This window comes from Haematobia irritans, chromosome 5 (assembly GCF_050003625.1).
Source record: "Haematobia irritans isolate KBUSLIRL chromosome 5, ASM5000362v1, whole genome shotgun sequence".
Classification (NCBI taxonomy): Eukaryota; Metazoa; Arthropoda; class Insecta; order Diptera; family Muscidae; genus Haematobia; species Haematobia irritans.
In genome coordinates, this window is record NC_134401.1 from 76304448 (window position 1) to 76316815 (window position 12368).

General features: G+C 36.2%; 1 protein-coding gene across 1 annotated transcript; it reads left to right on the forward strand.

Moving 5' to 3' along the window:
- The first annotated feature begins 2139 nt into the window (after positions 1-2139).
- Positions 2140-3042, forward strand: LOC142239871 (uncharacterized). Its single transcript, XM_075311620.1, has one exon. The coding sequence runs from the start codon at positions 2140-2142 to the stop codon at positions 3040-3042; it is 903 nt and encodes a 300-aa protein (XP_075167735.1).
- The last annotated feature ends 9326 nt before the right edge of the window (positions 3043-12368 follow it).

A 12368-nucleotide genomic window follows, 5' to 3' on the forward strand; every position in this document is an offset into this window, starting at 1 on the left:
GATAATTAAAACACAGTTCTTTTCAAATAACGATAATTTACAATTTATTTGTTTAACTGATTGGTTTCACTTATTTGCTCTACGATGTGTACTTATAAACTTTAGCTTACGACTGACTTCACATCTCTCTCCGCTAGGGCTTTATATACCGAGATATGACGATTTCGAATTGGCCTACAACCTTCTAGATTAATCTACTACTATCTGGTACGCACATTAGAGGTGTGCACGTGAGTAATATTTTACTCACGCTCACGCACACTCACGACGGAAAAATCTTACTCACGCACACTCACGCACGATATTGTTTGGTAGGACTCACGCTCACGCACACTCACAAAAAGAAAATTTGTATTCACGCACGAAAATGTCGTCACTCACGAAAAATACCGTGACTCACGAAAAATATCGTGACTCACGAAAAATGTCGTGACTCACGAACAATTTTTTGAGTAATTTACCTTAGCGACGCGTCTGAAAACATGAGCATTATTAAAATCGAGAGCGTTATTACACTCTTAACATCCCAAGTGTCACTAAAATTGTAAATGAATTTAACTCTTAAGCGTTTTATGTTGGTGAGCAGGATTATTTTCGTGAGCGTAAATCTTAACTCACGCACACTCACGAAGATAATATTTTCGTGACTCACGCTCACGCACGTCATTTTGGTTTGTTAATCACGCTCACGCACACTCACGCCGTTGCCATGAGCGTGACTCACGACTCACGCGTGAGTCACGAAAATTTTCGTGAGTCACGACAATTTCGTGTCACGTGCACACCTCTAACGCACATATTTATCGGCTTATGTTCATTGTCTTGGCTATCTAGGACATTCTATAGGGCGTTATTGTACAGGTGATATGGCACACATACTTTTAGGGTTATGATCATTGTCTTGGCTAATAATCTAGTGCATTATACTATCTTGTAGATGTCGTGCAGGCATAACATAAGTGATCATATTACTACAATTATAACAATAAGTAAAACAAAAGGCGTTACTTTTACAATGAACGATTGGAAAACTAAGAACACAAAAGATGTTTAGGAAAGTACTAGAAAATAAAGAAATGACTCTAACAAGCCATGACGCAATCCCATCGTTACAATTTGAAAGTTAAATTAACGGAAACTAATTTAAATAAAATTAAATCTAGAAATATCACATTCGTAACACTGCCTCCCGCTTAAGCCTGTTCGTCCCGAATAGGCACAGAATCCGTTCCGTATGGAGCCAAACGTTCCAGGTGAACGACTTTCATCTTTGACATTGGGCTGTCGTCTTTTTGAATGCGGCAAGTTACCGACTTCACAATCTCCATTCATAGAAACCCATATAATTGTGTGGCGACACTTTGGTGGTATTGACTCTGGCTGGCTCATTGTCAAACATCTGACAGGTGTATTCTCACTGTAGCCCACGTTTACCGGTATTTCGATATCGCACCAGGTCATTACACGACACTTCATATCCAAGTTGAGACCAAAAGCAATCATAAAATCCGCTCCAATTATAACTTCGTCCACTATATCGGCCACAATGAATTCATAATTAACGGATTTGTTTGCAATGGTTAACTTTCCAGGAACCTTTCCATATACAGTTGCGTGTTCACTTGTAGCCGTGCGTAGTCTGACTCCAATTAGTGGTGTAACTTTTCCTCTTACTAAATCAGATCTAATAATAGATTTCGATGCACCAGTATCCAACGTCAAAGTTCGCTTGTATTCATTAATACCACCCGCAATATTCAAATTTGTGGTGGTTGTAGGAGCAACCCCACTCTAACATTTTCACTTCGATTAAAATTAACTTTGTTTGCTAAAAAAAAATTAAATTTTAAAATCAAGTTACCTCAGATTTTTTTTCACTTTGCTTAAAAATAATTTTACTTGTTAAAAAATAATTTTTTCAAATTGAGTTACCATTGACTTTTTATTCTGAGATATAGAAAATAAAAAATGTTAATGAGCATTCGAAAAATTTTATTTGAAGAAACGGTTGTGAAATAAAATATTAAATAATTTCCTTTTTTATTCCTGTGTTTTATTTCTCTCACAACAAAACATACTTCAATTGGTGACCCCGACAAGCCCGAGAACGCTCATCCATTGCTAAAGGACGAAAAGATTATGTTCCATTGCCCACAAAGAACTTCCATTACCATGCCAAATCAGGGTAACCGAGAAACACATCAAGACGTCCTTATACCGGGAGTGAATCCTCCATCTCCAGAACAAGGGAATAGGTCCATAAACCCTATCGATGATCCCTTGAACGCTGGACACCAAGAAATTGCAAGAGTGTCAGTCAAGATTCCTCCATTTTGGCGTAACAATCCTGCTCTTTGGTTTAAGCAGGTCGAAAGCCAGTTTATCACATCCGCTATAGTAGCAGACCCCACTAAGTTTCACACCGTCGTTGGATCAATAGATGCTAGCATTCTGTCAGAAGTAAGTGACATAATAATAAATCCCCCAGAATCCAATATGTATGAAACTTTGAAGAGGAGCATACAAGAACGATTTATGGATTCGGAGGAAAAGCGATTAAAAAGGTTGATCCGAGAAATTGAAATTGGCGACAAGAAACCATCAACTTTACTTCGTGAAATGTCATCTTTAGCTGCAAATAAAGTTTCTGAAGAAGTACTCAAATCTCTATGGATGCAACGTTTACCTAAACAAACCCAAGTTATATTATCCGTAAGTAGTGAATCTTTGAATAAATTGGCACAAATGGCAGATAAAATTGCGGATACAGCCGAGCCATGGGACATCAACGCTATTGCATCAAGCTCATCGGAAGGTTCTTCATCATCCAAAATTCGAAATTTGGAAATGAAAATCGATGAATTGACTAAGAAAATCGAAGCTATGACCACGGGTTCTAGAAGCCGTTCTAAATCGAGAAGTCGGTCAAGCAACAATTCTAAAGGTAAGCCGTTGTGTTGGTTCCACTATAAGTTCCGAGAACAAGCAAGGAAATGTGTTAAGCCGTGTTCATTTCCGACAAATCTTTCATCGGAAAACTAGAAGGCACCCCGTTTATGGTGACGGACGGGGTTAGCCGAGAAATTGGTCGCCTATTTATACGTGATAATAAGCTCGATTATGAGTTTCTCATCGATACTGGCGCAGACGTCTCGGTATTCCCCGCAAGTTCGGCGGAAAAACAACTTAATGCATCAGCGCTTGAGTTGTTTGCTGCTAATCAATCTGCTATTAAGACCTATGGCACAGTACAATTATCCTTAAATTTGGGATTAAAAAGAAACTTTTCCTGGACTTTTATCCTGGCCGATGTCAACAGACCCATAATTGGTGCAGATTTTTTAAGTAATTATGGATTACTAGTCGACGTAAAAAATAATTGTCTTATTGACTGTTCCACAAAATCTGGAAGTAAAGGCACTTCATATTATGGGGAATTCCACTCTGTAAAATCGATTTCGGAAAGTTCTAAATTTTACACTCTACTGCAACAATTTCCCAATCTTACGCAAAATGATGGAAAAATTTCTAGTATCAAGCACTCTGTCAAACACCACATTGAGACCACGGGACCTCCCCTACATTCAAAGGCGAGAAGGCTCTCACCGGAAAAACTAAATATCGTGAAACGTGAATTTGATTTGATGCTCAAACAAGGAATTTGCCGACCATCCAAAAGTCCATGGGCAAGCCCTTTACATTTAGTCCAAAAGTCGAACGGAGAATGGCGGCCTTGTGGCGACTACAGGCGATTAAATGGTGTAACAACTCCCGATCGCTACCCGGTTCCTCATATACACGATTTTGGACACATGTTAAGCGGCAAGAAAATCTTTAGCAAGGTAGATCTCGTCAAGGCATACCATCAAATTCCCGTTGATGAAGCCGATATTGAGAAAACAGCCATAATTACCCCAATCGGCCTATTTGAGTTCCCAAGAATGACATTCGGGTTATGTAATGCGGCGCAATCCTTTCAGCGCTTTATCAACGAAGTTATCCAAGGCCTTGATTTTTGCTATGCTTACATTGACGACATTCTCATCGCGTCAGATAATGAAGAAGAACATATGGAGCATTTAAAAAAATTATTTCTGCGCTTTGCAAAGTTTGGTGTAACCATTAACAAGAACAAATCTGTCTTTGGTGTAACTGAAATTGAATTTTTGGGATACTTGGTTACAACAGAAGGAATAAAGCCTCTTCCAGCACGAGTGGAAGTCATAAAAAACCACAAATTGCCCGAAACTGAGAGGGATTTGCGTCGATTTTTAGGCATGCTGAACTTCTATCGTCGATTTATTCCCAATGCAGCTCAACAACAAGCTAGACTGAACTCAATTTTCTCCGGTAAGAAGAAGTCCAAACACTTGAAAATTCAATGGACAAACGATTTAATGGACGATTTTGAGCAATGTAAACAGCAATTGGCTAATGCAACACTTTTGGCACATCCGAGATACAATGCACCAACTTCACTTTGGATAGATGCATCAGATACTGGTATGGGTGGAGTGCTACAACAAATGGTGAATGGTGAGTGGAAACCAATTGCATTTTATTCAAAAAAATTAAACTCGGCTCAAACGAAGTACAGTACATATGATAAAGAACTCCTTGCAGCATATTCAGCTCTAAAACATTTTCAATATTTTTTGGAAGGTAGAGATTTTTTCATATGCACTGATCATAAGCCGTTGATTTATGCCTTCAAACAGAAACCAGAGAAATCTTCTCCACGCCAACTTAGGCATCTTGATTATATAAGTCAACATACGGTCGATATTCGACATGTTTCCGGTAAGGAAAATGTCGTAGCCGATGCACTATCCAGAATGGATGCTATTTCTATGCCTTCGCCTTTCGACTACAAAGCGTTAGCCTCGTCTCAAGAAACCGATTATGAACTTCAGCAGTTATTAGAGGGCAACACATCACTGGTTTTGAAGAAAATATTGATTCCAGATGCTCAGGTTGAAATATATTGCGACGTTTCAACTAAGAGTGTACGTCCGTATATAACACATGAGTTTCGAAAACCACTATTCAGATCAATACATGGAATTGCCCATCTTGGAATTCGGTCTACAATCAATACTATAAAGTCTCGTTTTATTTGGCCATCAATTAGTAAGGATATTCGTCAGTGGACAAAATGTTGTTTGACCTGTCAAGAATCCAAAGTTACTCGTCATGTCAAAAGCCCACTTGGAGATTTTCAACCACCCGCTCAACGATTTAGACATGTCAGCATCGACATTGTCGGTCCATTTCCTCTGTGCCAAAACTACAGATACATCTTAACTTGCATTGACCGCTTCACTAGATGGACAGAAGCTATACCACTGGTGGATATTACAGCTGCATCAGTTGCATCCGCATTTTTATCAGGTTGGATTTCCCGTTTTGGCGCTCCTTCTTATTTAACCACCGATCAAGGAAGACAGTTCGAATCTGCTTTGTTTCGTGAGTTTTCAAGACTATTGGGCGTGCAAGTAACTCATACGACACCCTACCATCCACAAAGTAATGGCCAAATTGAAAGATGGCACAGAAACTTGAAAGCAGCGTTAAAGTCCTACAAATCGGAAAATTGGGTTGAAGCGCTTCCAATTGTTATGATTGCTTTGCATTCGGCGGTAATACAAGATATTGGGTATTCTCCTGCTGAAATGGTATACGGAGTAAATATTCGTCTACCTGGTGAGATGTTTGAGAATTCCAATCCCAAATACTCCGATGATTGGATGGAATCATTTCGATCTTCTATGAACAAACTGAAACCAATTCCTGCTTTACGACATGGGCGTCATAACACGTTTGTCCCAAAAGATATAAGAACTTGTTCTCACGTTTTTGTAAGGATAGACGCAGTCCGAAAGCCACTTCAACGCCCGTATGAAGGACCTTTTAAAGTCGTTTCAAGGACGAACAAAATTTTCAAAATCATTCAAAATGGCAAGGAGAAAGTTATTTCAATTGATCGGTTGAAACCAGCCTTCATACTCAATGAATCTAATTTATCTCAAGATCCGGTGGACAATTCACAGAGTCAAGATGAAAACACCCAACCATTGACGTTAAGATCGGGTAAAAGAGTTACCTTTGCCCCAGGAGTGTAAATTTCGTTAACACTAGGGGGAGGGTACTGTGGTGGTTGTAGGAGCAACCCCACTCTAACATTTTCACTTCGATTAAAATTAACTTTGTTTGCTAAAAAAAAATTAAATTTTAAAATCAAGTTACCTCAGATTTTTTTTCACTTTGCTTAAAAATAATTTTACTTGTTAAAAAATAATTTTTTCAAATTGAGTTACCATTGACTTTTTATTCTGAGATATAGAAAATAAAAAATGTTAATGAGCATTCGAAAAATTTTATTTGAAGAAACGGTTGTGAAATAAAATATTAAATAATTTCCTTTTTTATTCCTGTGTTTTATTTCTCTCACAACAAAACATACTTCAAATTGTTATTTTTCTGTTGAACCATTGCTATAGAGATTGTGAGGCCATCACATGTGGGAGCCAGCTCTTGCCCCGCTGAACTAGCTCGATTTAGTTTAAATTTGAATCACTGGACTGTGGGTTCACCCATATATGGCTATTGTTGGTGGTGAAGGCGATTTCGATCTTGATCGCTTACGACGTGCTTTACATTCACGAGCAACATGTCCAGGCTTATCACAGTTATAGCACTTTATTCTGGATTTAGTTGTCTCCTGCTTCATTTCTTGCATTGCCTGCTTAACGGCTTCTTTCACTGAGTCAATCACGGAATTTGATTCATCTTGCTCGGTCTCCACTCTGCGTACCTTGTGAATTTGAGGTCGTGCCAACAATCTCGCAGTTTCTTGTGCAAGTGAAAATGTTACTGCACATTTTATATCAGGGTCTCTAATTCAATTCACAAAGGTCTCGATCTTGATGCGGTCCACAAGTGGATGACTTTCTTCAAAATCATCAATTTTTAAGAACGTTTTATAGATTTTTGTATTTGAAGTAATAAAACAAAAAATCATCTTTTTTAAGATTTCCTACTAAATCTTATTTTTGTTATTCTATAGTCTATAGATTACAATATCCTTACAGACTAAAATATATAAACGTTATGGATACATATTTACAAATTCTAGATTTTTGGATTACATAATTCATTCATTCAAATATAGTATAAATTTACGCTTTAAATCGTAAAAGATATGACGAAGAGTCATAATTAGCATCTATAAAATATATTTGCAATATAACAAATCCTAAATGCTTAGTCCTGTCATCAGTAGAGTTTAAGACAATTACAAAAACAAGCATTATTGGGCTGCTTTTCATAATTAAGCATTCAAGTTTTAGTCGTCGAAGTGAAAGGTTAGTGGTAAACAAATGGTGTGTGACTCAAGTGAATTAGTAAGTTGATAAGTGCTCATAAAAATGTTGTGTTTTATATGCGAAAAAGAATTTAAAGAAAATAAACAATTATTTAAACATTTAAAAATCATTTATTAAAAAAAATTATAACTATTCGTGTTCTGGACAGACCTATGGGCACTCGAGTCGTTTCCAAAAACATGTAAGCAAAAAGCATACGAAGCATGCTCAAATCCAAAACAAAGTGTTAATAATAAACAAATTCTGATGTGGATAGTGATTAATATACAAGTATGGCGTCAACAATTTCTTGAGAAAATAAATGTATTTCAAAAACATATCTTGAAATTTATTACGAGCTTGTTCGCGAAAGAATACATGTGTCGGGTCGACGGTGTAATTGTTCAAGAAAATATGTTTAATTTGATATGATATAGCGACGATGGAAATTCTGTCGAAAAACATGGCGAAGCAATAGACGATTTTGGCAAGAAGAAGAAAATCCAATTGCCGATTTCACTACTCACAACATGGAAATTAGATTACAAGTTGAAAGGTAAACCTAAAAATAAAACAAATTAAAAATCAAAATTTATCCGACATTTTCAGAAGAAAGTATTTCGATTGATGTACTCAAAATTATGGATGTTCAACAATTAGAACAGTTGACCATGCCGTGGAATTTGGGTGAAAAGTTCCTTTTTACGTTCTGTTTCCAAAAGTGGAGAGAAGAGATAAATAGAGGAGAGACGATATATCGATTTTGGTATGTATTTTATTTCGCTATGTATTCGCGATATATTAGTTAATTCTTAACTTTTTTAGATTGGTATTGATTTCGAGCAACTACATACATCAAACATATTGCAAAATTGAAAACTGGGATGAAAAATTGATGCGTCTTTTCGTTCTTCTAAAAGGATCCAACCATATAAAAGATGATCTTCTAAAACAATACTCGAGTCCCACAATGTGAATGATGCTCAGAAAGGTAATAAGAATAAAATCTTTTTTGTTTGTACTTTGTTTGCTAAGCTCAATCTGAATTTTTAGATCCTGGAATGTTTGCTGCTAAAACGTTATGGTGTCTTCATTATTACCTGTTTCCAACTGCTAGACATATTTCTAACGGTGAAAATAGTAGCAAATCTCTTGTTCGATAATGAATGATAATGGATGCAACAATGCAGCCACTGGAAAATTATTTAGATAATTTAAAATTGAAACAGGAAAGCATTCAACCCTATATATTGGGCGTTGGAAATTTCAGCACAAAGATTGATCCAATATTTGTTTACATGGATGGATCCTTTATTTAATGCTCTATTTTATTAAGATCTTTAGATATTTGCTTTAAAGTAATGTACATATTTAATTTGCAGTATCCAAAAGCTAGGTTTTTGGTCATTCATTGAAAACTATCTCTTTGAAATTGAAGGAAATTCGAAATGTTCAATACTTAAACAGGGAGGGAGACACCGTGGTGCAATGGTTAGCATGCCCGCCTTGCATACACAAGGTCGTGGGTTCGATTCCTGCTACGACCGAACACCAAAAAGTTTTTCAGCGGTGGATTATCCCACCTCAGTAATGCTGGTGACATTTCTGAGGGTTTCAAAGCTTCTCTAAGTGGTTTCACTGGAATGTGGAACGCCGTTCGGACTCGGCTATAAAAAGGAGGTCCCTTGGCACTCAGTGATAAGAGAGAAGTTCACCACTGTGGTATCACAATGGACTGAATAGTCTAAGTGAGCCTGATACATCGGGCTGCCACATAACCTAACCTAAACACGAGCTCGCAAACACAGATCTTGGTGAATGTATATAAATGATAATGAAACATGTAAGTTTATTAGAAATAACGCAGGTCAATAATTTACACAGATGTTTTTTATATATATTTTATAATGTTCGTTTTAAGTGTATTATTTTATTTGATAATTAAATTGTAGTGAAGTCATTGAATTTTTTAATAGAACATGATACATCTTACATTATAATTATATACAAAACTTAAATACAACAAAAATAACGTTCAAGTTTTGAAAAAAAATTAAAATTAAAAAAAAATTGTAAAAATTCATAAAAAAAATAAAAATGGGTCAAAAATCGAAGTTTTGGTCTTGAAATAGTTAGTTACACATAATTGGAATAAAATGAGCTTCATATCATTACAATCGGTGCACAACTTTTGATGTTGTTCACGATTTACTGAATTGATATAAATCGCGATTTCCATACAAAAATAACATTTTCTAATGTGTTTGTAATAAGTTAGTTTTTTTATGGTTCTGTTGATTAAGAACTGAATATTGTTTTCAAGGTTATTTGGGATGCTGAATCCAAATCTGCACTTGGTTTTTATCTATCAGCTCGACTTTTCGAGATATACCGTTATGTTCAAAATTAACGCACTTCCGCTACATACATATTGTTACGAATTTGATATTTCTAGATTTAAGTTTATTTAAATTGGTTTCCGTTAATTTAAAATTTCAAATTGCAACGGTCAAATTACGTCATCACTTGTCAAAATCATTCCTTTATTATCTAGTACTTTCCTATACATCTCTTGTGTTCTTATGGTATTTTCTTTTCTGAAAAAAGTGCTTTGCCTTCATTTTGTCTGTACAGAATGCGTATTTTTAAAATGTTACCAGCAACCTAAAAAAATGATGTCATTTCAGCGGGCAGAAAAGAATTCAAAGAATGAAACAGGGCAATCGCAACACTCTCGTTTGTTGTCAGTGCTGAAAATGCCCATAATTTGCCTCTATGCGTGGCGCTATTTTCACTACAGAATTCGAAGCCTTTTCGCACTTTTACCTGTTTTTGTAGAAAAGAACCTACAAAGTACATTTTCCGGGCAAAATGCAAAAAAGTGCGCATTTTTAACAAGAAAAGAAAACGCCATTAGTTTCCCAATCGTTCATTTTAAAGTAACCCCTTTTGTTTTGTTATCTTCATTGCTTATTGTTATAGTTGTAGTAATATGACCATAATCATTTATGCCTGTGCGACATCTGCCAGATAGTAGAATGTTCTAGATGATTGTAGCCAAGACAATGAGCATAAGCCGTTAAATATGTGCCATATCGCCCGTGCGACATCTACCAGATAGTAGTAGAATAGTCTAGAATGTTGTAGGCCAGACTATCGAGAATTTTCGATATCGTTATACAGTACTATAAAAGAGCTGACCGAGGGAGCTGTGAATTAAGTGAAAGCTATCAGTTAAGCAAATACATTGTAGATTGTCGTTGTTTGAAAAGAACTGTGCTTTAATTGTCGGGTTATTAAACACGCCTCAATATGAAAACGTAACAATTGGTGTCGGAAGTGAAATAACGAAAAAAATCTACAATGAAGTTTAATGAGCTTCGAGTAGAAGACTTGAAGAAGGAATTGAGCAAACTGGAGCAGCCGACTACAGGAAACAAGGCTCAATTGCAAAAACGACTACTAGAAGAGTTCGAGCGGCGAAAAATGGATATCGAGACGCATGAGTTTGATTATAAGGAAGACATTGATGAATCAATTCTTGTCAATACCAGCAGTGTAGAAACTCCATCTATGGCTTCGAGTGTTTTAGATTACACATCAATGCTCAATGTTTTGAGCAAAATGATGGAAGAGAATTCTAGAAAAATGCTGGAAGAAAATGCTTTAAAAATAGAAGCAAATTCTAGAAAATTGGAAGAAAAAATAAGAAAAAAAAGTCTAGAATTTTCAATGAAAAACTTCAAGAAATTTCTGAAAGCATGGAGAAACGTGTGGACCATATAGAAGGTCAAATTATAGAATTGGATAAGAAAGTTCTATCGGTGGATGAAAAAATTGTAGTTCACGATGAGAAACTTCTACACCTGGAGAAAAAAATGGCTGACCTGGAAATTAAAGGTGGTCCCGTGCGCGTAATCGAGGGCCCAAATTTGATGTTTTCAAATTCCAATTTGAAACGGTGGCATCCAGAAACATGTGGAATGACAACGATAGAGCAATTGAACTTCTGTTGGAATTGAAGAGTAATGCTGCCGATGTAATAAAAAGTATCCCAACTTCTTCCAGAAATAACTATAATGAAATAATAGCTGCACTACAACGCAAGTACGGTGGAGAACATAAGCATGACATCTTCAGAATGGAATTAAGAGGAAGATTCCAGAAATCAAATGAGACTATACAAGACTTTGCAACAGAAGTTGAGCGGTTGGTGCTATTGACATACCCAGGAGAGAGTCACCCACTTGAGGATAGAAAAGGTGGCAAACACGGCAACGCGGACGCCTTGTCACTGGTTGTTTGGAGTGAGAGCGAAGTGGACACCAATTCCTGGAGTAGTGTGAACTGTATAACACTTTGAGATACCAAGGGTCTAGGAGAATTGTGGAATGTCAGTAGGTGGAATAAAATCTCTGTATATGAGAAATTATACCTCCAAGTCGAGCAACATTTTGAGGTAGTATGGATTTATTGAGGGGAATGCTCACCGTTTGAGTTATTACAAGGAATAGAACGATTTGCAAAGTTGCCAATTTAGCTTTTTTCCCGCTAGATTTGGCTTTTTTGAAGACGTTTAGCGGGGAAAAAAATGCATTTAGCTTTTTTTGTTTGTTTTTTTTTTTCATGACCCTTTTAGCTATTTTTGGCTTTTTTCGACATGTTCCTATTGAAATATGGATGAAACTTCGTTTTTATCTAAATCTTGCTGCCAGAATAAGGTTTTCCGCATATTTCAAAGCTCAATTGAAGCCTTAATAATTATTCCAGCCATTATGCGAGCATTTTTGCAGCAAATACACCTTGTTGTAAAGTTTTTTTCCTCGTATTCATAAAAGTTATCGTAAACTTTAAATCTACTATTACCATACAAATTCCTTATATAACATATAATACGTATTCTAAAGTTATTATGTTCACCTTGTGAGCTTAAGACCTTAGTTGTCATAGCCATTAAGCCATTTAAGTTATCAATTTCAATTGTAACTTAATAATGAATAAATA